General features: G+C 24.8%; 9 protein-coding genes across 9 annotated transcripts, besides 2 other annotated features; 5 read left to right on the forward strand and 4 right to left on the reverse strand.

Annotated features, from left to right (window-relative positions):
* Nucleotides 1–102: a repeat region.
* Nucleotides 103–106: 4 nt separating this feature from the next.
* Nucleotides 107–3,948: a repeat region.
* A 992-nt stretch (nucleotides 3,949–4,940) lies between these two features.
* EHI_007260 (uncharacterized protein) lies at nucleotides 4,941–5,378 on the reverse strand (the record flags this gene model as incomplete). Its single annotated transcript, XM_645188.2, has 1 exon — nucleotides 4,941–5,378. One exon carries the CDS (start codon nucleotides 5,376–5,378, stop codon nucleotides 4,941–4,943), a length of 438 nt encoding a protein of 145 aa, XP_650280.2.
* Nucleotides 5,379–5,516: 138 nt separating this feature from the next.
* Nucleotides 5,517–6,446, reverse strand: EHI_007270 (zinc finger protein, putative; the record flags this gene model as incomplete). Its single annotated transcript, XM_645187.1, has 1 exon — nucleotides 5,517–6,446. The coding sequence occupies one exon, from the start codon at nucleotides 6,444–6,446 to the stop codon at nucleotides 5,517–5,519; it is 930 nt and encodes a 309-aa protein (XP_650279.1).
* A 666-nt stretch (nucleotides 6,447–7,112) lies between these two features.
* EHI_007280 (uncharacterized protein) lies at nucleotides 7,113–8,594 on the forward strand (the record flags this gene model as incomplete). The annotated part of the gene is made up of 1 exon (XM_645186.1): nucleotides 7,113–8,594. One exon carries the CDS (start codon nucleotides 7,113–7,115, stop codon nucleotides 8,592–8,594), a length of 1,482 nt encoding a protein of 493 aa, XP_650278.1.
* Nucleotides 8,595–8,883: 289 nt separating this feature from the next.
* On the forward strand, nucleotides 8,884–9,363 carry EHI_007290 (uncharacterized protein; the record flags this gene model as incomplete). The annotated part of the gene is made up of 1 exon (XM_645185.1): nucleotides 8,884–9,363. The coding sequence occupies one exon, from the start codon at nucleotides 8,884–8,886 to the stop codon at nucleotides 9,361–9,363; it is 480 nt and encodes a 159-aa protein (XP_650277.1).
* Nucleotides 9,364–9,491: 128 nt separating this feature from the next.
* EHI_007300 (uncharacterized protein) lies at nucleotides 9,492–10,455 on the reverse strand (the record flags this gene model as incomplete). The annotated part of the gene is made up of 2 exons (XM_645184.1): nucleotides 9,492–9,975; nucleotides 10,112–10,455. The coding sequence occupies 2 exons, from the start codon at nucleotides 10,453–10,455 to the stop codon at nucleotides 9,492–9,494; spliced, it is 828 nt and encodes a 275-aa protein (XP_650276.1).
* A 458-nt stretch (nucleotides 10,456–10,913) lies between these two features.
* EHI_007310 (myb-like DNA-binding domain containing protein) lies at nucleotides 10,914–11,396 on the forward strand (the record flags this gene model as incomplete). Its single annotated transcript, XM_645183.1, has 1 exon — nucleotides 10,914–11,396. The coding sequence occupies one exon, from the start codon at nucleotides 10,914–10,916 to the stop codon at nucleotides 11,394–11,396; it is 483 nt and encodes a 160-aa protein (XP_650275.1).
* A 1,439-nt stretch (nucleotides 11,397–12,835) lies between these two features.
* On the forward strand, nucleotides 12,836–15,772 carry EHI_007320 (uncharacterized protein; the record flags this gene model as incomplete). Its single annotated transcript, XM_645182.1, has 2 exons — nucleotides 12,836–12,923; nucleotides 12,981–15,772. The coding sequence occupies 2 exons, from the start codon at nucleotides 12,836–12,838 to the stop codon at nucleotides 15,770–15,772; spliced, it is 2,880 nt and encodes a 959-aa protein (XP_650274.1).
* Nucleotides 15,773–17,552: 1,780 nt separating this feature from the next.
* Nucleotides 17,553–19,250, reverse strand: EHI_007330 (beta-N-acetylhexosaminidase, beta subunit; the record flags this gene model as incomplete). The annotated part of the gene is made up of 1 exon (XM_645181.2): nucleotides 17,553–19,250. One exon carries the CDS (start codon nucleotides 19,248–19,250, stop codon nucleotides 17,553–17,555), a length of 1,698 nt encoding a protein of 565 aa, XP_650273.2.
* A 3,140-nt stretch (nucleotides 19,251–22,390) lies between these two features.
* EHI_007340 (rodhanase-like domain containing protein) lies at nucleotides 22,391–23,152 on the forward strand (the record flags this gene model as incomplete). Its single annotated transcript, XM_645180.1, has 1 exon — nucleotides 22,391–23,152. The coding sequence occupies one exon, from the start codon at nucleotides 22,391–22,393 to the stop codon at nucleotides 23,150–23,152; it is 762 nt and encodes a 253-aa protein (XP_650272.1).
* Between the last annotated feature and the right edge of the window lie 153 nt (nucleotides 23,153–23,305).

Genomic DNA, 23,305 nt, shown 5'->3' on the forward strand with positions numbered 1-23,305 from the left:
CCTAATTCAAAAACACCGTCATAACCAGATAATAACTGGGAGAGTCGAAGTATGAATTTGTACTAAGGTTTGTGTGTGGTGTTTCATACGTGCCACCTTCGATCTGAAAATCACAGAAGTAAATAATAAAGAAGAAAAAATCCGAAGTATCCAAGCTAATAAAAAGAAGATGGAAAAAGAAAATGAAGAAATGAAGGAAGAAATTGAAAAGTTGAAAAAGAGAAACAAAACGCTAGAACAAAATGCAAACACACTAGAGAAGAAGATTGAAATGATAGAGGAAAACACTAAAGAATTAAAGAAAGAAATAAGAGATAAAGAAAAACAAATCTCTGAATATCAAGAAATTGCAATTAAAAACCAATAAATTGCAGAAATAACAAGAGAAGAATTAGATAACACACAAAAAGAAAATGAAGCACAAAAACAAATAATATCAAAACAACAAGATGATATTGAAAATTTTATCTCACAGAAGGAACTAGAGAAGAAGAAAACGATGACACTTGTGATAAATACACAACCAATATTGAGGAAAGCATCATCAGGAACAATGGAGATGAACGAAACTACTCCTATGAAAAAGACAGTAGTGGAAATCGAAGAGAAAAGCAAAGCATTGATTGTCAAAAACAAGAGATGATAATCAGACAAGAAATACAACAAAACAAACAAATAGAATTCTAATTGAAGTGTTGTATTGTTTTGTAATTAATTGGTTGAATAAGAAATTATATAAGAAATTAAGATGGGAACAAATAGAAAGTATAATAAAAATGATAAACATCAATGTCAATAGTGAAAAAGAATATATTAAATATATTAAAATATCACATAAAATAAAAGAAAATACTAAACGATACATTAAAGTGAAAATAAGTGATATAATAGAAGGAAGAGTAGAGTGTAATTCAATAATAAAAAATATCATATTAAAGAATAACTCTACTGAAATTGATGAAGAATACTTTAACATTCTCATCAATAAAATGAAAGAAATGAAAATAGAAAAATGTTCAAACATTAATTACTATATTCAATGAAAAGAAGCTGACCGATTAATAATGGAAATTAATAATAGATGGATAATGTCAGGAAGCAGAATACAGGATCTGCAAGATGATATGAAGAAGATTTCAATGGTTATGCACCTTTATCTCCAAAATAAAATAATAGGAGACAAATTTGATGAAATAAAAGAAATCCTAAAGAAAATTAATAGACTAGAAGATATAGTCAATGAAAATGTAGAGAATCAAGTGCATCATGAAATTAAAAGAACATGATGAAGAATGAATCAAAGTCAAAGCACTAGAAAGAATAAAATACCTAAAATATATGATGAGAATGATAAAAGAAAGAATTAAATTTAATAAAAATGAAATAATCAGAATCAATACAAATAAAATCATGTTTGATTCTAACAAGAAAATTAGAATAAGGAAGAAAGACCCAAAAAATGAAATATACCCAAATAACGATATTACTTTAGAATATTGGAAATCGTTATATGAAACACAGGTGAAATTAAATAAAGAGAATTGGAAAATAAAACAAATCACCTCGTGGAATGAAAGATATAGAAATTATGATAGTGTCATTATAACAATAAATGAATTATTTAAGTATAATGAAAATAAGTAACTGGAAAGCACCAGGAATAGACACTATATATTTGTATTATTGGAAAAGGATGTCATCATCAAGAGAAATCATTCTCAATATCTTTAACGAATGGTTGAACTTCCCTGAAAACATCCCATTAGACATGGTAAGTGGAAGAACTTTATTAATCCACAAAGGAGGTGATAGGAATAATGTCACTAATTATCGTCATATCAGTTGTACAAATGTAATTATGAAAGTATTTACCTCCATATTAAAAGAAAAGATTCACAGAAGACTTAACATGAATAATGAATCATTGAAAATTAGTAAAAATCAACTGGGATGTAAGTTACAATCTTTAGCTGCTAAAGAAGGAATAATTAATAGTTATATGTTAAAGCAGAAGAAAGAAGAAAAATACCCAAAATATGTTAAGTCATATTATGACATCAAGAAAACATATGACACAGTAAACCACGAATGGGTAATTGAAACATTAAAATATTTTAATTATGAGTGTGTCATCATTGACATAATTGAAAGTATAATGACTAGATGGAAGATATTCATCGGTTATAAATTTAATGAATATCTAGGATGTATTAAATTAAATAGAGGAATTTTACAAGTGATTCATTATCAAATCTACTCTTCATCATTCAGATGAACGTAATTTCTCAATTCATCGAAGAGAAATTCCCAAAAACAAATCACACATTATATATTGATGATTTGAGAATAGTGACACAAAGTAGTGAAGAAATGGGAATAATCCACAATGAAATTAAAGAAATAATAAGTTACATATTGATGGAAATGAATGAGAAAAAATCATGAATGGTATTAAAAAAACATTAAGAAAATACCAGATGGAATGCAAAACATCCCCGTAGTTGAAGGTGAGGACTTGTATAAATACTTAGGAATATGGCAGTCCGACGAAATTGATGACACCTTCAATTGTAAATCCATCAAAGAAAAAATGAATCAAAAGATGGAAGAAATAAACACTGATGAAAGTAGTAATAGAATATATATTACTAGAATAAACATGGAAGTAATCAATATCTTCAGATATTCAGCATCAGTTGTAAATTTGAAAGTAACTTAGACAAAATTGATTTGGAAATAAGAAAATATTTAAGAAAGGCAAAATACGTTGGTGAAACTCCAAAAACTGTCTATATGTAATTATAGAAGAAATGGGTGAAGGATTAATAAATATAAGTGACGAATATGTTATTGAATTAATTAGAACAGTGATGTACTACTGTACCAGAGAAAGTGAAATAAGAAATAACATAATAGGTGGTACAGTAAGAATGGAATATTGAATAGAATTAAAAACATTAAGTCATAAAATAAATGAAACAAAAATAGAAGAAATAATAAATGAAGGGATAGAAAATAAAAAAGAAAAAGAAGTAGTAGTAGAAATAAAGAAATTAATGATAAATACATCAAAATATAGAAGTGTCATCAAATAAGTGGACACTTCAGAAGATGGTTCGAGTCAAAAGGAGTAGATAAAACTACTACAGTGAAAGCATGGAAATCCATCAATATTAAAAAGAATGCATTCCTACAATTAACTAAAATGCAAGATGGAACAATATTTTGTGGGTATAGGAAAGCAAAAATAATGAAAAATGAAAGATTGAAATACTGCACACTTTGTAAAGACAAGATAGCTACAGTAGAACACATTCTACTATCTTGTATTTATCATAAAAAATCACAAATAGAAAAACATGACAATATTGGCATTATAATATGGGAGGGATTAATAAGAAAATATACAGGAAATAATCAATATAAAAAATACTCCATATGAAACAGTGTTCCAATATAAAGACATCACAATGATATTGAACAAACAAATAATGCCTAAAAGTGAATGACAATACCACAAAATACCAGACATATATGTATTAGATAAAAAGAACAAAACTGGTCTATTATTTGATATGACTAATGTTGAATATCACAATATTAATTGAGTGTAAATGAAGAAAAGAAATAAGTATAAGGAATTAAAGAATATTCTAATGAAAATAGAAAAATTAAAAGATGTCAAAATAATTCCAGTAGTAATCTCAATAAATGGATTAATGAATAAAGAAAGTAATAAATTAATTAAAGAATTAAAAATTGAGATTGACATCGAGAAAGAAGTAAAAAACTATGTAATTAAAAACATGATAGGTGTCATTGAATATTGATTCTATCACAGCAAAATATACTCAGTAGAGCTTCTAGAAGAAGACAAATTGACAGGATTAGTCTCCCCTGAGTCATTAACAATAGAAGTTAGTTCTATTAATACTTAGTTAATTACTTGATATTAAACCAATTTTGACTTTTTTTAAAAAGTAAAACCAAATTTATAAAGAATAAAAGAACTAAAAATTTGAAATAAAATATTTATAAGATAATAAAATGATGGTATATAAAACAATTATTCAATTTCACAATCATTTTAAAGAGCTATGAGTTACAAGATGTAACTTATCTTTAAAGTTAGAAAGAATTTTTGATTTACAAAGAATATTAAAACCACAAACAATCAATGACTTGAAGAGTTGATTCACGAGTTGTTGGAAGATAAACTGCTCCCATTCTACACCATACACTCTATAAATGAGTTATATTATAACTAACTATTATTCTAAAACAAACCCTTCCTTCAGGTAAACTTCTTAATTCTGATTGTTGTACTTTTAAATATTGAATTTGTTCATTGAGTAATTCATTGTTAGAAAAACTTTGATTAAGTTGTTGGTCTTCCATGAAGTACTTGTTTCTTCTTAATTTTCAGTGCATTTTTATAAAACATTTTTTTGTTATTTTAATTTTTGTTTTATTAAAAGATAATTCTATTTATATTTTCTTTCATTGTTTATCATATTTATTAAATTGGATAATCAATTTAAATCAAACAATTTAAATATCAATATACCTAGAATATTATAATAACATTACTTGCTTTTTAGTGTTAATGGTTTTTTAATTATTCCTTTTATATTAAATTAGAAATAAAACTGTTATTCATCTTTATCCTTATATAAACTCAACAATAATCTATAAAATTGAATGAAATAATAAAACTCTAATACTATCTTTATACTATTAAATAAATAAAATAATGAAGATATTTATTTAAATAAGATAAGAAAATAAAATAAAAAAGGAATAATTCTAATAAGAAAAATTATTTTCTTTTTAATGAGATAATTCTTAGTAAAGTAATATTCTCATCTTCTTCTCAAATAATTAATAGGAAAAACAAGAAAGAAATTGTTCAATTATGAATAAATATACAAAAGAAATAATTATTTGATATTTTTATTGAACAATTTATCAGTAAGAAATCGTGTTGTTTTCATATCTTTTCTTTTAGGATGTGGAAGATCAATTGGTGGTAATTCTCCTTTTTCAATCATTTTATCAGCCTCTTCATTCTCTTTAAGAGTTCTACAACTTTTTGAACGTTGATTAATAAGTTGATTATTCGTATTTACTTCAACTACATTTTCAGGTGTTACCCTAATACTTTGTTTAATAACCTCTTGTTCTTCTTCAGTTAATGATAAATTGATAAGGTTTTGACCAACAGGAGAAACTACGTACTTCTTTACTGGAATAGGTGGTCTAACTGAATCATGTAATTCTTCAAAACTTCTCATTAACAACCTACATTGTTTTGGTATAATTCTTGGTGTTTTACCTTCTTTTGTTTTGATATTTTCTAAGTTATATTGTGTTGTCATGAAACACCCCTTGAGTTTGTTCTTGATTCAACCAAATCTAATAATTTTTTTCATTTTTCACAGTTTTAATTCTATTCTCTTCTTTTTTACCTTTTTATTTCGTTTTTTATAACAAAAAAAAATAAAACTATAATTCTATTAAACAGTAATGTCTATTCTCTTTGTAAAGTGAATCCCATCACCTATTGGAGGAGTTGGTAAAAACCAATCATACCACTTAGGACCCATAATTTCGATGAAGTTTTGTTTCATTGAATGAGAATATAATGAACGAGTTTCTTTAGTGGAACCATTTTTTCTTAGTTGGCTAAGTTCAATTGATTCTTGACCAGTTGTATTTATCAATACTTGGTATGTGTGAACAACTCCTAATCCACCAATAGAAATAGCCAGTGTAAATTCTAATATACCAAATCCTAAACGTAGTACATTTCTATAATCATCAAAGAATTCTAGTGTTTGATGATGTTGTTGAAGAAGAGAATAAGAGTTATATAATCCATAACAATGCCATAAAAATCCTAATATTAAAATAAATAGGGTATACCATAAGAATTGAATGAAATATTTATGATTTTTAAATCCAACACATTGTCCAATCCATGGACAATGATGGTCTCTTTTTAATATACATTTATCACATGTTTTACAATGATATGATCTTGGTGGTCTATATTCATGACATTCTCCACAATATTGAGCTGGATATAACATATCTATTAACTTTTGTTGTTTCATTTGTGATATTCGATATCGTTCTTTTGCATATTCAAGTTGAATTTCAGGGAGATTTGGTAACCACCCATTTGGTGTTGTTCCTGGTGAAGTGAAAACTACTTTATAATATGAGATGCACATAAGTGAATAGAAACAAAAACAAAATAAAAAACATGCCATTTTTATTGTAGTGAATGGAAATTGCCATATTTCTAAAATTAATGTTTCTATTCCTAAGAAAAACATAAGAAATACTACTATTAATGGAAACACAATTGATGTTATCTTTGTTGAACGTTTCATTTCAATAACACAATTTATTCTTTCTAGTTCTTTTCTTTTTTTCAACATAATATGAATAACAAAAAAAAAATTAACACAAAAAACTCTACAAAAAATTCACTTCTTTGTTAAAAGAATAGGAAAGAATTAAATTATTTTTATTATTCAAATAAGTAATTATGAAACTATTATTTAATAATATAAAATCACCATTATTCGGTGTATTATAACAATATGTAATATTATATTTATTTTATATTAAATGAATTTGTGATTTATAATTCTGTCTACAGAATCTTTACGTATGACTTAGTAATTTATTTGATTAAATTGTTAATTATTATAATCATTCTTATTTTTGAATTGAATCAAAAGCTGTTGAAAATTTATAAACTAATAAAAGAAAATTTAGTAATTCTTTTTTTTGAATGAATATTAATTCTAGTCTTCATTATCATTAAAAAACAAGACTTAGATATTATTTTTTTATTGTTTTGATGAAAATTTCATTAATATACAAAATAAAAAATATCATATTAAAATGAAATAACTTTAATTGTTCTGTTATTGTTTATTAAGAAAGAATTATGTAACAGAAATAGATAGAAAAAGTTGAATAAGATTTATTGAAGAATCAATTTCTATTTATAAAGAATCTATTTAAAAATAAAAATCTTCTTTAACAAAAAAAAAAGAATAATTTGTTAAAAAAAAAAGAAAAAAGAAAAACACAAAATGAAAGAAGAAAAACTAAAAAATGGAAATATGAATAATTTAGTGAATTATATTTCAGAAGATCAACTAGTTAAAGAAATAGGACTTGATGAATGTATGAATCGATTAAATTTAAAGAATAACATTTTAATGAGAAAGACAGAATGTTTAGTTTCATTAAATGATTTTGAAAATATATTAGAAAATGTATTAGAAAAAGAGAAAAAGAACATAGTACTAAATGATAAAAAAGTAGAAGGAGTTGAACAAAAGAAGCAAACCGAAAAAGAAATAGATCTTTTGTTTCAAGTTCAACCAATTCCAAGACTACCAAATCCAAGAAGAGTTAAAACAGGAATTCAATTTAAGACGTATTTTATTCATTTTACTGGAGATTTTGTTATACCTAAATATTCATTTTCTTCATCTCCTAATACAAGTATTGAACAATTTATTAAATTAACAATTAATAAAGTAAATAAACAATTAGAAGAAGAGAACCAAAATAATTTATTTTTAAGAGAGACATATGAATCATATTTATTAAGAATTAGTGATGAAAATGGAGTAGCAGATGATGATCTTCCACCACTTGAATATTCATCTAAAATAGGAGAAATGGGAAGTTCACATTTTGTACTTGTAGATAATCCTGATTATTTTGATAAAGTAAAGAAACATCGTAGAGTTTTAAATAATAGTAATAGTGGAATGTCTGCTTTTCTTAATACAAAAAATGCAAAAGTATTTTTTAAAATAAAAAAAATGGAAGGAAGTACAGCAAGATATGGATATAAAGATAATACAACTGTTGAAGAATTTTTAAGTAGTGTTATTGATGAAAGAAATAAAAAATATAATCTTAATGGTACTGAATTTGAATTATCTAAAGATTTAAATAACTATGAATTTAAAATGGCTGATGAAAATGGTATTCCTGATGACGATTTTGATGTTGTTTTAAATTCTAATATCAGTACTTATGGAGATAGTTTTGTTTTAATTGGAAAAGGAAAATATCAAACTAATTCAGACGCTTCTAGTAAACAAACAATTTTTGTTGTTCCTCCTACTAAAGGTGTTTCTAAAGAACGTGAAATTAAAAAAGAACAAAGAACATCTCTTAACAATAAATCTAGTTTGTTTAAAAGAAAAAAAGATGATGAAATTGTTCCTAAACCTCAATTATCTCCAAGACAAAATAAAGGTAAAACTATTATAGCTTCACCTAGAAAAAAACCTGGTAAAATTTATACTGTTTTTTATCAAACAATTCAACTTAAAATTGAGTATGATGAAACTGGAACTGTTGGTGGGTTTATTGATGAAGTACTAATTTATGCATTTAGAAATGGAATTAAATTAAATGGTAAAAATGCTAGTGATTTCTCAATTTATATTGCTGAACCAAATGGAGAATGTGATCGAGATTTTGAAATAAATAAGGAAAGTCAAATCAAAGATATGTGTTCAATGTTCTTTGGTTTATATTCTAAACAATAAAATATTATTCTTATTTTTGTATGTTATTTTTTATAAATTTCTTTAATTTATTTTCTTACAATTAATATTTTATTAATTCCATAATTTTTATTTTTATTTTTATTATTTGGTAATAGAAAGATATTTCATTTATTTGTACCAATGATGATTTACATTAAACCATCTTTCGTCTGAAAAACTGATGTCAAATATGTCATAATCTGAGGAATTTTTTTTTGTTATTAATTAACAACAAATATTTGAAGATAAACAAAATAAAACTTAGAAATATAAAACAAATTATTAATTTATGAATGAAATTGAAAGTCAATTAAAAAAAGAAATAGAACATATGAAACTGCTTTTTGACTCTGATTATTTACCATATGAAATGGAGTATATTATTCCATGTTTACAATTTAGGAATCATATTGTTATTATTCTCCTTGTTAATTCAAATGTTGTTTTTGGAGTATATTATAAAACTCTTATATTTTTTAATGAATATGAACAATTAATACCTCCAATAAAGTTTTGTATGAGAGATAATGACTTAAAAATTATTGATTCATCATTACCTTGTACTCCAGTAATTCCATCTAATTATAAAGCAATAAATCCACATAAATTAATTTTAAGAAATGGAGTATATCTATGTGAAGATCTAAATGATTATGGGAATACATGTAATAGTTCTCTTGGAGAAGCTATTCAAGATATAGGAATTGACTTTGAATATTTTCCAGATTTCCAAGTTCATAGATTAATAATTGGTCAATTAATTAAATGAAAGATTTGTTTATCGTTTTATGGTATTGACAGAATATAATATTAAAAAAAGTAATTTATAAAAGAAATAGTTGTTAATCAAATTACTAAATAATAAAATACATAACGTTATTAAAGGAATGTGGATGGTCATTGTTGTTGTATTTGAATAAGGATATTATTAATATCATCAATTGTTAATGTATCTATATCAATAACAACATCATCTTCACCTGGTTTATATTTTTGTGCAATTGCCCCTAATATTTGAGAAGAAGCGTTTTGAAGTTCTTGTATTAAGTTAGTTCGTAGTTTAGTTAAAGAAGTATCAGTAGGATGAATTAAAGGAGTAATTTGTGTAGGCATTGATGTTAATTGGGAATAATCTGTTTCTATGTAATTTACTTTTGATTGATTAAGTGATAAATAGTCATTGAGTTGAGATTCAGATTTTACAAGTGGGTATTGGTTATAATCAACTACAGTCATTGGATAATTTACCATTGGATATTGTGAATTTATCACAGGTAATGATGCCATTGGTTGATTTAAAAGAATTCCTTCTTGTGGTGGTTGAATTAGAGGAAATTCTGTTTGTACTGGAAGAGGAAGTGGTTGTAATTGTGACACATTACTAAAACGTATTAATACATAATTCAGTGCAGTAAATACAAATGTAAGAAGAAGTAGAAAAATAAATGGTGGTTATTTAATTCTTCATAACCAAATTAAAGTCAACCCTCTAAATAAAATACAATAAAATAACAAACTGTAATTGAGAAGCATCTCCATAATTATCAAAGAATTGATTAATGTGATGAACAAATGTTAAAAATAATTTCTTTTTAATTTTTGATTCTAGGTATGTGTTAGCAATGATTCTTTTCTTTAATAAATTTAATTGAAGACACATTGACTGGAAATCATTTGCTGATAAAACTTCTTGATAATGTTCATTTAACACAAAATTAATGTAGGGAATAGCTATTATCGTTTGTTTAATTTTTGTTATGTGATCAGTATTTAAACAAAATATGACGTCTGGAGTTGGGTTTTCAAGAGATAAAAGATCCTCAATTCCAAGGTGTTCTTCTGATTTACTTGAATTACTCATGATTCTTCCTTCTCAATAAATTATCAGTTCTTTTTGTTTATTTCTTTTTTTTTTCATTTTACTATTTATTCTTTTTCTCTCTTCTATTGCTTCAACTCCTGATTCTATTCTTCTATCCACCTTTTCTTATTAAACCCCAATTTAAATTAACTTTAATCATATTCTTTAGATATCCATTAAAACAACTTCTTCATTTCTCTTCAATCTCCTTATTTTCAATTGAACTTCACTTCTTTCTTTTTGATTTTATTATACTAAAAAACTAACTTATTTTATTTTGTTTTACAAAACAGTGTTATTGGGTTAATAATAAAACAGCAAAATAAATAACAATATTTCAAGAAGAATCATAACAGAAAATTGTTTGTTTATTTATAAAACAATAGAAATTTACAGAAAACAAATCTTGTTTGAAGATATAGTTTAAACACAACTCTTTGAACTTAGACATCATTTTTATGAGTTCGTGCATACATACACCATCTACAAACAATTCTTCTGATTCAGACATTATTAAAAAGAAGATTGTCAGAATCTGGACAACAAGAGAAGAAATGCAGTTAATGGAAGGAATCAAACGATATGGAACTAATAATTGGGAAGAAGTTGCTTCTATGGTTCCAACCAGAACAAAAAAACAATGTAGAGAGCGATATCTCAATAACAACGAATCCATCTATCATCGACCTTGGAGTCAAGAAGAGGATTGTCTTATTCTTCAAAAAAGAAAAGAAATAGGAAATAAATGGACAACTATTGCAAGTTGTTTAGAAGGAAGATCACCAAATGATGTAAAGAATCATTTCTTTGGAAGACTGAAAAAGCTCAATTGTATTGAAAAAGAAACAAATCCTCATACTACAAACAAAATTCTAAACGAAATTTCAACTGTTCAGAGTGTATTTAAGCCAGTAGAACAATCTCTGTTTTCTATTATATAGAATGTTCTATGTGCTTTAATTTTAATGTATTTGTCGTATAACTTCTTTCTGTTCATCTGAAATAATGAAGTGAAAATTTCTTGGCGATTTAAAAATAACTATTCTATTTTTATTTATGTTTACAATTCTAAAAATAAAAATAAAAGTTCTTCCAATAAGTTTGAAACATTAGTACTTTATTTTGTAAAACTTTGATTAATAAGGATATACATCAATTAATCAATAACCATTTTGATTAGTTTCAGAAATGTTATAATTATGTTTATAGTTATTTTTATTTGAACTTATAAACATCAAATTAAATTAAAATGGAAGAGTTAATAAACAAGAACAACCAAATAATTAAAGAAGTAGTAGAAACACTTCCACACATTCAACAATCAATTGATGATACTAATAAGAATTATCAATATTATTTAGGAAGTGTTAAACCATGAGAAAAGAAAAGAAGAGAAGAGAGGTTACAAATGATGAGAGGAATGGAAGAAATCAAACAAATAGAAGAATGGACAGAAAGAAAAGTAGGAAATATACTATTTGATTCAGATAAAGATAATTGGAATAAAAATACATCAGTATTTGGAGAAAGAATAAAAAATAAAGAACATATAATAATTATTATTGAAGATGAAGAAGGAAATAAATTTGGAGGATATGTTAATGAGAAAATTGATGAAGTTGATGAATGGATATATGATTCACAATCATTTTTATTTTCATTAGAATCAAATGGAAGAAATGAAGAAATTTGATATTAAACAACCACAATATGTATGTTTTATTTATATAATAAATCATATGACTGTTAGTTAGTTATTTGATAAGTTTAATACTTAAAATAAAATGTAATGCAATTCAAGAATTGTTTATTATAAAGTTTCAAACTCCAGAACTATGATATTGTTATTTTTATATCTTTCATTTATGTGTTACCTTCACAATAACCTGAATTGATCCTTCAATTTAATTACCTTATTAGATTATTAATTTTTGTAATTGTTATATGAAACACTTTCATCTAAATAATGTTTAATGATAAAAAGTAAATCTTTTAAGAAAGAGGTTATTTATTAGTACTATTAAATGATATTTGTTTAAATGTCATTTGCTAAAGTAATTTACAGTGTAAACGTTTTTGATATTGGAATTCACTCTTTATGCTTTATTAAATCAATAATGATACCTTTTTAATAAGTTAGTTTTAGAGAGAAAAGCAGTTACTCATTTGAGTGAATTAGAAATTGAAGAACAATAGCACCATTGTGTTTATTTTGAATAGCAATGATTTGATGAAAAGGATAGACTAGAATTTGAATAACAAAAACAAAAACAAAAAATTAAAAATTAAAAAAACTTAAAAGAAGTTTGAGTCTTGAAAAAAATCCATAAAGAGAAACAAAAATAAACTGAATTAGTTCATTCGACGTTCAATACACAAAATGAGCCAATTCTCTAAAAAACCAAGAAAGTGGATGTCCCCATTAGAAATCAAAGCTATTGTTGGAGAAATGAATAATAAACTACAAAGTTTGAAAAAAAAATATATACATAAATTAGTTAAGAAAGATAAAAACTAACAAATAGACTTTAACATTAACACAGTGTATGATGTTAATAGAAGATTATATGTAATCAAGTTATCAAAAACAGATTGTAAAGAATTTATTGTTATCGAGTCAGGAGTTAGAGTTCATTTAACAGAATATAACAGAGAGAAATCCGACTTTCCAAATAACTTTACTTCTAGACTAAGAAAATATTTAAATAAAAAGAAATTAATTAAAATTAATCAAATAGGTAATGATAGAGTCATTGAATTAGTGTTTGGAAATGCTACTGAACGTTATTCATTAATAGTTGATTTATATTCTAATGGTAACATCTGTTTATGTGACCAAGAATATAAAATTCTTTTAATATTAAGAAGTTTTACATTTGATAAAACTGGAGATAAAGTTGCTGTAGGAGAAAAATACCCTCTTCATCTTCTAAGTGATGCAAATGGTATTGATGAATTAAAAAAAATAATAAAAGAATATGACACAATTTTTACATCTGAAAGTATGAAAGGATGGACTTTAAAACAATTAATAAATTATACCAGTGATTTTGGACAACAACTTAGTGACCATTGTTGTAGTCAATTTGGTAAAGAAAGTAGTAAAACAAAAAGACTTGAAGAATTTAATGAAGAAGAAAAGAGTTTAATGAAAAAGATTCTTGAAGAAGCAATAACACGATATGAGAAAATTGATTCAGGTAAATGTAAAGGATATATTTTCTATCATGAGACAAATAAAAAGAAATATTATGAAGAAGTTAGTTGTGACATTTTCTATCAAGATAGTAAAAGAAAATATATTGAATTTGAAAGTTTTGAAAAAGCAATGGATGAATTTCATAGTCATATTGAAAAACAAGAGTATGAAGCAGAAGTAGAAAAGAAAGAAATGATTATGAAAAAGAAAATTCAAGCTGTTATTGATGGACATCAAAAAAGATATCAAGGGTTATTAGATAAAGCTGAAACATTAAAAAATGAGGCTGAAGCAGTTGAAGAGAATATTCAAGTTGTTGATCAATTAATTCAAGAAATTAATGTATTCTTAAAAGAAAAAATGAAATGGGAACAGATTGAAGGTATTATTGAATCATTAAAAGAAAATGATCCAACGTCTATTGCAAAATATATTAAAAGATTCGATTTTAAAAATGAAGTCGTTGTATTAGAATTAAAACATACAAATGAAGATAAAATTATAGAAGTAGAAATTGCATTAAACAAAAATGGTTTTGAAAATATTCGTAATTTTTATGAAATGAGAAAGAATATATTAGCTAAAGCAGAAAAAACAATGGAAAGTAAAGACTTAGCAATTAAACAAGCTGAGAATAAACAAGAAAGAGTAGCAAAAGAAAAGAAAATAACTTTAGTAGATGTAAAGAAAATGAGAAAAAGGTTTTGGTTTGAGAAATTCCATTGGTTCTTATCAAGTGAAAATTTTATTATTATAAGTGGTAAAGATGCTTTACAAAATGATGTCATATATCGTAGATATATGAAAAGTACTGATGTATATGTTCATGCTGATATTCATGGTGCTGCTTCTTGTATTATTAAAGGAATTCCTGGTAAAACTATCGGAGCTCCTACCTTAGAACAAGCTGGTAAAATTGCTGTATGCAGATCTTCTGCTTGGACATCAAAAATTGTTACTTCTGCATGGTGGGTATATAGCGATCAAGTAAGTAAAACAGCACCATCAGGAGAATATCTTACTACTGGTTCATTCATGATTAGAGGAAAGAAAAATTATCTACCACCTGTTCCATTAGTTTTTGGTATTGGAATTATGTTTGCTGTTGAAAAGGAGGATAAAGAAAACCATGAAGAAATTATTCCACAAGAGACAAAAGAGGTTCAACAAAAAGAAAATATGGAAAGTGTAATTAAAATAGTTGAGCAAGAAGGAGATAAAGAACAAAAAAAAGAAAAACAAGAAGTTGTTCCAGTTCAAGTAGAAAAAGTCAAAGTTAAGAATCTAGAAGTTAAAGAAAAAGATGAGGGTAAAGTCACTATTGAAGAAATCCAATTTAAAAAAGTAGAATTTTCAAGTAAAAAAGAAGAAGAAGAAGCTAGACTACAACAAAAAATAGAGAAGAAAAAACGTACTGAAAAAAGAAAAGAGATTGAAGATAAAAAGAAGAAGGATGAAGAGGAAAAGAAAAAGAATAAACCTGTTCGAGGTAAAGCTGGAAAAATGAAAAAACTTAAGAGATATGAAGATCAAGATGAAGAAGATCGTAAAAAAATGGAAGAAAGAATTGGTCATAAATTTAATGTTAAAGAAGAAGAACAACCAAAAGAAGATATCAAAAAAGTTGTTCCTATTCAGTGCTTCTTTTGTGGTTCAACTGAACACTTGGCAAAAGACTGTCCTAAAAGAAAAGAAGAGTTAAAGAAAAAACAAGAAGAAAAAATAAAAGAACGAATGGAAGAAGAAGAAGAGATTGATGACGAAGAAATGTCTGTTAATGACACAATTTTTGTAGGTGAATTAGTTGAAGGAATGAATGTTAAATTTGCTGTTCCAGTTTGTGGTCCATATGACTGTGTTAGTAAATACAAATACCACATCAAATTGACTCCTGGAAATACTAAAGCTGGTAAAGCCATCAAAAATATTATTGGTTTGTGGAGTACTTGGAAAGACCAAAAAGAAATAGAAAAAGTTCTTATATCAGGAATAAGTACAGACGAATATATTGGAGTAATGATGAGTGATGTTACTGTTCATCAACCTAATGGAAAAATTAAAACTCAAAAATGGAAAGGAGGTTCTAACAAAGAGAAGAAAAGTAAAGGCAAAAAGTAATTGGAAGTTTTAATCATTTTAATCATTTTTCTTATTGTTTTATTATTAATACTATTCAGAAATATATTAATATTCATTTGAGTGTCATTTAGAAACCATACATTGACTTAAAAGAATTGGTTGAATGAAACAGAATAAAGATTAAATATTATTGAAAAAGTATTGAACATGCGTCGTGTATTATAAAAAAGATAGAAACAATATTTATATGAAGAGTAACATAAAACTGAAAAATAAACATAAGAAAGCAAACAATACATCCTCTTTTTTCTTTGTAATAAAATGACTTATGAATTTACTAATTGTTTTTAAGTATTGAAGAAAATATATGAATGTTTTTTTTTTCAAGGAAAAAGAGTGGTTTGTTTGAAGAATATACTGTTTTATACTTTGATGAAATTAAACAATTAAAGTCATCGTTTTTACAATAAATGTAAATGTCCTACTTCATTTAAGATATGGGTACTTACTTCGTTTGAGTTATATTTGAGACTAAGTAATAATGAAGACAGTATTGAATAGAAATACAAAGTCATGAAATACAAAAGAAGTTATATAAGAAATATTATAACAGTAATTGGAAAAACAAAATAAACAATGTTAGTTCAGTAAATAGATATAAAGACACACAAAGAGTATGAAAGAATAAAGATAGTTAAGATGTTAAATCTAGAACATGTATTGAAATATACATCACAACAATATTAAATATTCATGTAATTCCTTAGGTATGTGTTGAATGATTAATGAATTAACCATATACAGATTAAATAGAAGAATTAATTTATTATCAGAAGAATGTTGAATATATTTTTTGATTAATACTATTATGATAAGATAGTATTAAATTCTAAGAAATAGACACTAAAAATAGAAGGAACAATTAACATTAAACATAAACAGAAACCTTTGAACAAATACATATAACTCTATAAAATGAAATGAAGCAATGAAATAAACATCAACAATGTATCTAACCTTTACTGGATTAACAAAATTAAAATTCATTAGTTTTTTTTTTTAAACATAAAATGAAAAATAATAATAATTAACTCATACAAAACGGTTTATCGTAGAAAAGAAAGACATGGTATTCTCATTGAATCTAATTAATTTTGAAACATAGTAAATGAAAGAATAATATTGAGAGTAAAGTAGTTATATATTGTGGTAAAAATTAACATGATGAATAAGAATAAATGAAAGTGATGTTTATTGAGTTTGAGTAATAAATATAAGTCAGTAAGTATTAATACACCTTTAGTCATATTCCAAATTATTTATTGAAATATAAAACAAACAATAAATAAGTGTGAGAAATTGAAGTATAATGAATAACACTCAAACACACAAAATGAAAAACAACACTGAGAAAAACAAGAAATGATATGATTTTATAAAAGAAAGTCATCCAAGAGAGATATTTTATGAAAAGAAAAAGACAATTATGAAAGTAGGAGTTAGTTAAATTCTTTGAGAAGAAAATAAACACACAAAAAAGAATAAGAAGAAATTCAAATGAATATAAACTGAAAAGTTTTATGTTATCTTATTGTTAAATAAGTAAAAGAGTTAACAAATAAGAATTGTTAAATTAAATAAAAGAATGATGTAAAAAACAAATTACATTAAAACAAGGATAAAAATTCTATAAAACAGAAAAAATGAAGAGTTTCTTTGTCATAAAATAATCAAATTAATACTTTTCGAGGTTTAAATGGTTTAAAATTGTTTAAAATGATAAAAAGATAAATCAAAGAAGAAGATAAATGAAATTAAATTAGATGTCTTCAGGAAGTTGACAATATGAATGATAAAGTGGACCAGTTCCTTTTAAGAAGTTTCTTCTTAAACCAAGACATCTTACGTAATTTGCACGAACTTCATGACTTTCAGGATCTGTAATATCTTCTGAACTCCAGAATCTTTCTGCAACAGCAGAGAATCGTTGGAAAACTCTGTCAAAGAAATTTTGTTCATCAACACTTTCATCCCATGAACATGCTTCTCCTCCTAATACATTTTGTTTAGTAGCATAATCTAACTCTTTAATTGGATCATTTCTATACATATCTCTATTTGTCCATACCCACATATGATTTGGATTAGTACAACTATCTGCTACATAATCACTACATAATGGCATTTGCATATCTAAATAATATCCTGCTGACAAAATAACTTTATAACCAGCTGTTGCTGCTTCTTTTAGTAAATTAACATTATTCCATACTTGAATAATAGTCTTTTTATCTGCACTTCCTTTTTGATAAACTTCTTCCCAACAAACTGGTGTTTTACCATTTTTAATAATTTGTTCTTGTGCATATTTATTAAAGTATGCTTCTAATTCTTTTAATGTATTGATTCCTTTCTTGTTCATCCATTCTAATATTGCTGGATATTCTTTTGCTTTTGACCATGCTCCTGTCCAAACTTCATCTCCTCCAAAATGAACATAATCATTTCCAAATACTTCTCCCATTTCTTTCATTAATGCATCAATTATACTAAATGTTTTTTCATTTGCTGGATTTAATGCTAATACATTTTCTCCATATCTCATTGAACTACTAACAATATAATCCCAAATATCTGCAACTACTCCTGGATATCCTGCATTCCATGATGCTGTATGTGCTGGTGTATCAATTTCTGGATATACTATAACTCCTCTTTTAGCTCCATATTGTACTAATTGTTTAATAAAAGATTGTGTTAATACTTTATTTTGGAAAAATGCTCCTTTTTTACTTAATTCAGGATATTCTTTTGATTCAAACATAAATGTTTGTGCATCACTTAAATGAATGTGTAATACATTTGCCTTAATTGCTGCCATTGCATTAATAATTTTTACAAATGCACTTCTAGAAAATGAATTTCTAGCAACATCAATCATTAATCCTCTCCATTGTAATCTTGGTTTATCTTCTATCATAATTGGTATATGTTTAATAATATATTTCCCTTGATATGGTCTTAACATTTGAATTAATGTTTCTAATCCTAATCTTGCTCCATAAACTGTTGTTGCACTAATTTTAATTCCTTCTTTTGTAACATCTAATGAATAACTTTCATCAATTCCGATTTTAAGTGGTGGATAAATTTCTTCAATGTTATTTCCTGTTAATTCAATATTAACTGTATTTGCTGAATATACAACATTTCCTTTCATTTCTTCTATATCAATTGGGGCAAAAATAGAAACTCTAAAATCTTCAAGATTTCTTTGTCTTTGTAATGGATAAGTAATTGTATGATTAAAATTAAATGTCATAAATGATAAACAATTAGGATCATTTTGACAATTATTTGATAATACCATTTTAATATTTGATGTTGCTTCAACACAATCGTTTGACCCAAATTGAGCATTAACTGTTGTTGGGTATGGCATTAAAAGTAATTGGTTTTTCACATTAACACCATTACCAGCAAAACAATATGAAATTAGAAGTAAAAGAACAATCATATTATATTTCTAAGTTTTTTTTTCTTTTCTTTTAAATCAACTATTCTTTTCTTATAATAACTTATTTATTTCTTGTTAATTATTTCATTCTTCTTTTTTTTTTTAATCTTCTAATTATTTCTTTTACTTTTCTTTTCTTCTTGAATTTTTCTTTTTTAATCACTTCATACTCTTTGTACTTTATTTTCTCCTTTTATTTCCTTTCCTTGTCATTTAGCTTTATTTTACACATTGTACTAAATACTACGCTTCATTTTTATTTGTTTATCTGTATCTTTAAATATCAATTTTCTTCTACCTGCTCACTTATTTGTTGTTTTATCAAACCTTAACTCCATAGAGTTTTTAGCCATGAAAAAGTTCAGAAACAAGAAACAACATTTAAATGTGATGACCAAACTAGGTTTTTGTAGTGGAAATACTGAATGAATGTGTAAAAAGTTCAACACACAAAACAACAATGACATTGAACAGTTTGTAACACAGAAAAGTGAAATGTCAAGTTATGAAAATGTCATCAGTTATGAAAGTAAAGAGGGAATGGTCAATGGAGAAAATGAACAAAACACACTAACGGTATATAAAATAGCAATTTCAGTTGATAAAGTCACAAAGCACATAAACAAGGAAATTAAGAGTTATCAAGTAAATGGAAATTATCCAAAAAGAAGAGAGATTTTCTATCACATTAATCATTTTAATATAAAACGAAAAAGATGACATTAAATCAATCAGAATGAACAATACTTAACCAAATTTAAGCATTAAAGGTTTATCAATAAGTTGAAAAGTGATATTACAATACAAGGAATGTCATTAACTAAACAAGAAAAAATGAACAATTTCTTTGTATTAAATGAAAAGTAACATCAATGAATGGGTCAATGAAAATAAAATAAAATTCATCATGACACAAGAACTATAATCATTAATAATGGAATATTCCAAATAACCTCATTACAAATGATGTTTTATGAATAAATAATTAGAAAATAACATTATAAAGAGTTAAATAGACAATATATGAAGTGGTTGATAAAAATAATTAACAATACTATCTCTTATATATTTCATTTTCTATTTAAAGAAGAGTTAAATAAAAACACCAATTAAATTAATTTAATTGATAGATATACGATGAAAATAACTATAAACAAGAACATTGGTTAATAAAATATTGTAGATCTAATTCACAATTTCAATATAACCATCAAATATTATTAACAAAATTGATAAAACAGAATATATGGAAAATAGTTGTTTGGAATAAACCAACTCAAAACATTAAATATTAATCCATTAATAAGACAATAAAACACAATAATGTCTTTCAAATAAACAATTAGAAGTTATGAAATATTCAATAAACATAAAACAACAGAAATGTCTAAAAATTTTTAAGAATATATTAAATTAATGTAGCATCATAATACAATAATATAAGTATTGAAAAATTAAACTCATTTTATTAAGAAAAACTTGAATTAATTTCATTAGAAATTATAACACTAATTATAATAGTAATAATACTATTCACCAGATAATATAAGTATATATTTCATTTTTTATTATACTTAATGATAGGTTATTCTATTTCCAAATAACTCTCTATTTATTTTTTTAGTGACTAAGTGTTGTATTTTGAATATTCATTATAATAAGATGTATTGTCTAAAACAACACTTCAAAAACATTTCATTTATTTTTGAGTTATTCATTCTTTTGGTTGTTGTTGACTATTTCAATTCATATCATTCTTATTATTACAAATATATCTATAATTTTATTCAGTATTTCTTCAACATTTAAACCAAAAATATTCAACTCCAATTTTAACAATTTTGAATACTTTAATTCATGTTCTATTGCACAATAATTATAATAGAATATCTTCACTATTCAAAACGTCATACAAAAAAATAATTATGATTAACAAATATCTGTTTGATTGAAAATAATAAAAGTCACTTCAATATTGCTTAGAAATCAATTGAATTGAGTTTTAATTATTTGAATATTCAATTGAAACACTATGTTGTTTATTTTTTATATTACTTAATAAATGTTGACATTATTTAAAGTAGATAATCAACAACTTATGTTATTATAAATTCTTGAATATTTCTCATGGAACAATCATTTAATATACTAAAACTATTGTTTACAACAGCAATTAAAAAACAACATTTGTCACTATATCAAGAATGAACAATGACGTTAAATAATAAAAATAGACAGACTTGTTTATTAAAGAGTTGATTAAAGTATCTGTATTTCTTTTCATACAACCTAAAATCAAATATGAAAGAGACATGTTTTTTTTTTTGTATTTTGGTGGAGTCATACATTACGTTACATAAGTCTTATTACTTTAAACTTTCAAAAAACAACTTTTATACAAATTCTTTGATATTAGTTTATTTATATATTCACTTAATAATACTAGAGTGTATATACAATAACAACTTCAAGTATTTCAAACATAACTTACATGGTTCAGTTGTATTATAAAATGAGAGTTATAAATATTCAATTATTATTTCAAAGGTTTATTTCTAATCCGTTGTTTAAAATATTCTTTTTTCTATTATTTTAAAATAAATGATAAAAAAAATATTACTAAGATAATAAAATATGATAAATACTTCCACAACAATATCCTTTGTGACAATAAAATTAAAGTAATAAATTTTATTTTCTTAACACTTTTTGTTTATTTTATGGTATGAAAAATAGGATTATAAATAATTATACTTAAATCACAAATTAGAAGAGAATAAAGAAATAAATAAAGAATAGATATATTGAAATTGAAAGCTATCCATTAGATTTTAAGATCTAATGATAGCGTGAATATTGACAAAATTTTTGTTTATAGTGTAATATTTTAACAAATCAAGAAGGGAAATTATTAATGAAGAAAAATATAACCAAACAACACTGACAGATAAATTTTTTAAAATTTAATTAAAAAACAATGTAACAAAAACACTTAATTCACCCAATAAAATAAAGGTTTTAAATTCCAAACCAATCATTATCAACTTCTTTACCTTTATTTGTATTATCAACACTGTTTTTAGAAGATGAATCACTTTTTTTTTAATTTAAAAAGGTAAGGAACTTTGTATTTTAATAGGATGATTAGAGGATTTGAAACAAGGACTTCTGAGCCTAGTCCTTTATTCAGGTCAGTTGAACTAACTTCTTCTGAACCACAAACAACTCAAGTCACTCCACAAAAATCAGATAATTCCATTAATTATTTTGGTTTTAATTATTCAAATCCTCAAAGAATATCACTTGTGAGAAGTCAATCAGCTATTCTTACAGATGAAATAATAAGACCAATTATACCAGTAAGAAATTCACATCCATGTAGTACTGGAAAAGTTTCAATAAAATCTTTCTCAAGAATTGGATTCAAAACCCTTTCTCCTTATGAATTGAATCAAATGATTAATTCATCCAAATTAGATGAATTATTTATTATTGATGTAAGATATCCATATGAATATAATGGAGGTCATGTAAGATCTTCTATGAATATATCTACTGAAACTGCATTATATAAAGAATTAAATAAATTATTTGAAATTAACTATTCAAAAAAAATTATTTTGATTGCTTATTGTGAATTCTCTAAAACTAGAGCTCCAAACCTTCTCAAAGAATTAAGACATACTATTAGAAATAAATTAATTGATATTTTTCTTGTTGAAGGTGGGTATGAAAGAATATTTGAAGAATTTCCATCTTTGTGTGAAGGTGGGTATGTTCAAATGAATGACCCCCAATATTTTGACGAGTTTATTTATTATTCAAAAATACACTCTCAGTCTACTACTCGTCATTCTGCTGTTCGAAAACATTTCCTTCAAGGAAAAACCCTTTCTTTTTGATTGATGTCTTTGACTTTTTTTCAATTCAAAAACTGTTATTTGTTTGTTATGTTTTATATTACACAATAAAAAATTTTGTTATAGAAAATCAAATGATTGTCAAAAATTCCAAAAGAAAAATTAAATTGAAAGAACTGAAAAAAAATAAAAGTT

Source organism: Entamoeba histolytica, genomic scaffold (genome assembly GCF_000208925.1).
Source record: "Entamoeba histolytica HM-1:IMSS scf_1104750516375 genomic scaffold, whole genome shotgun sequence".
NCBI lineage: Eukaryota > Evosea > Mastigamoebida > Endamoebidae > Entamoeba > Entamoeba histolytica.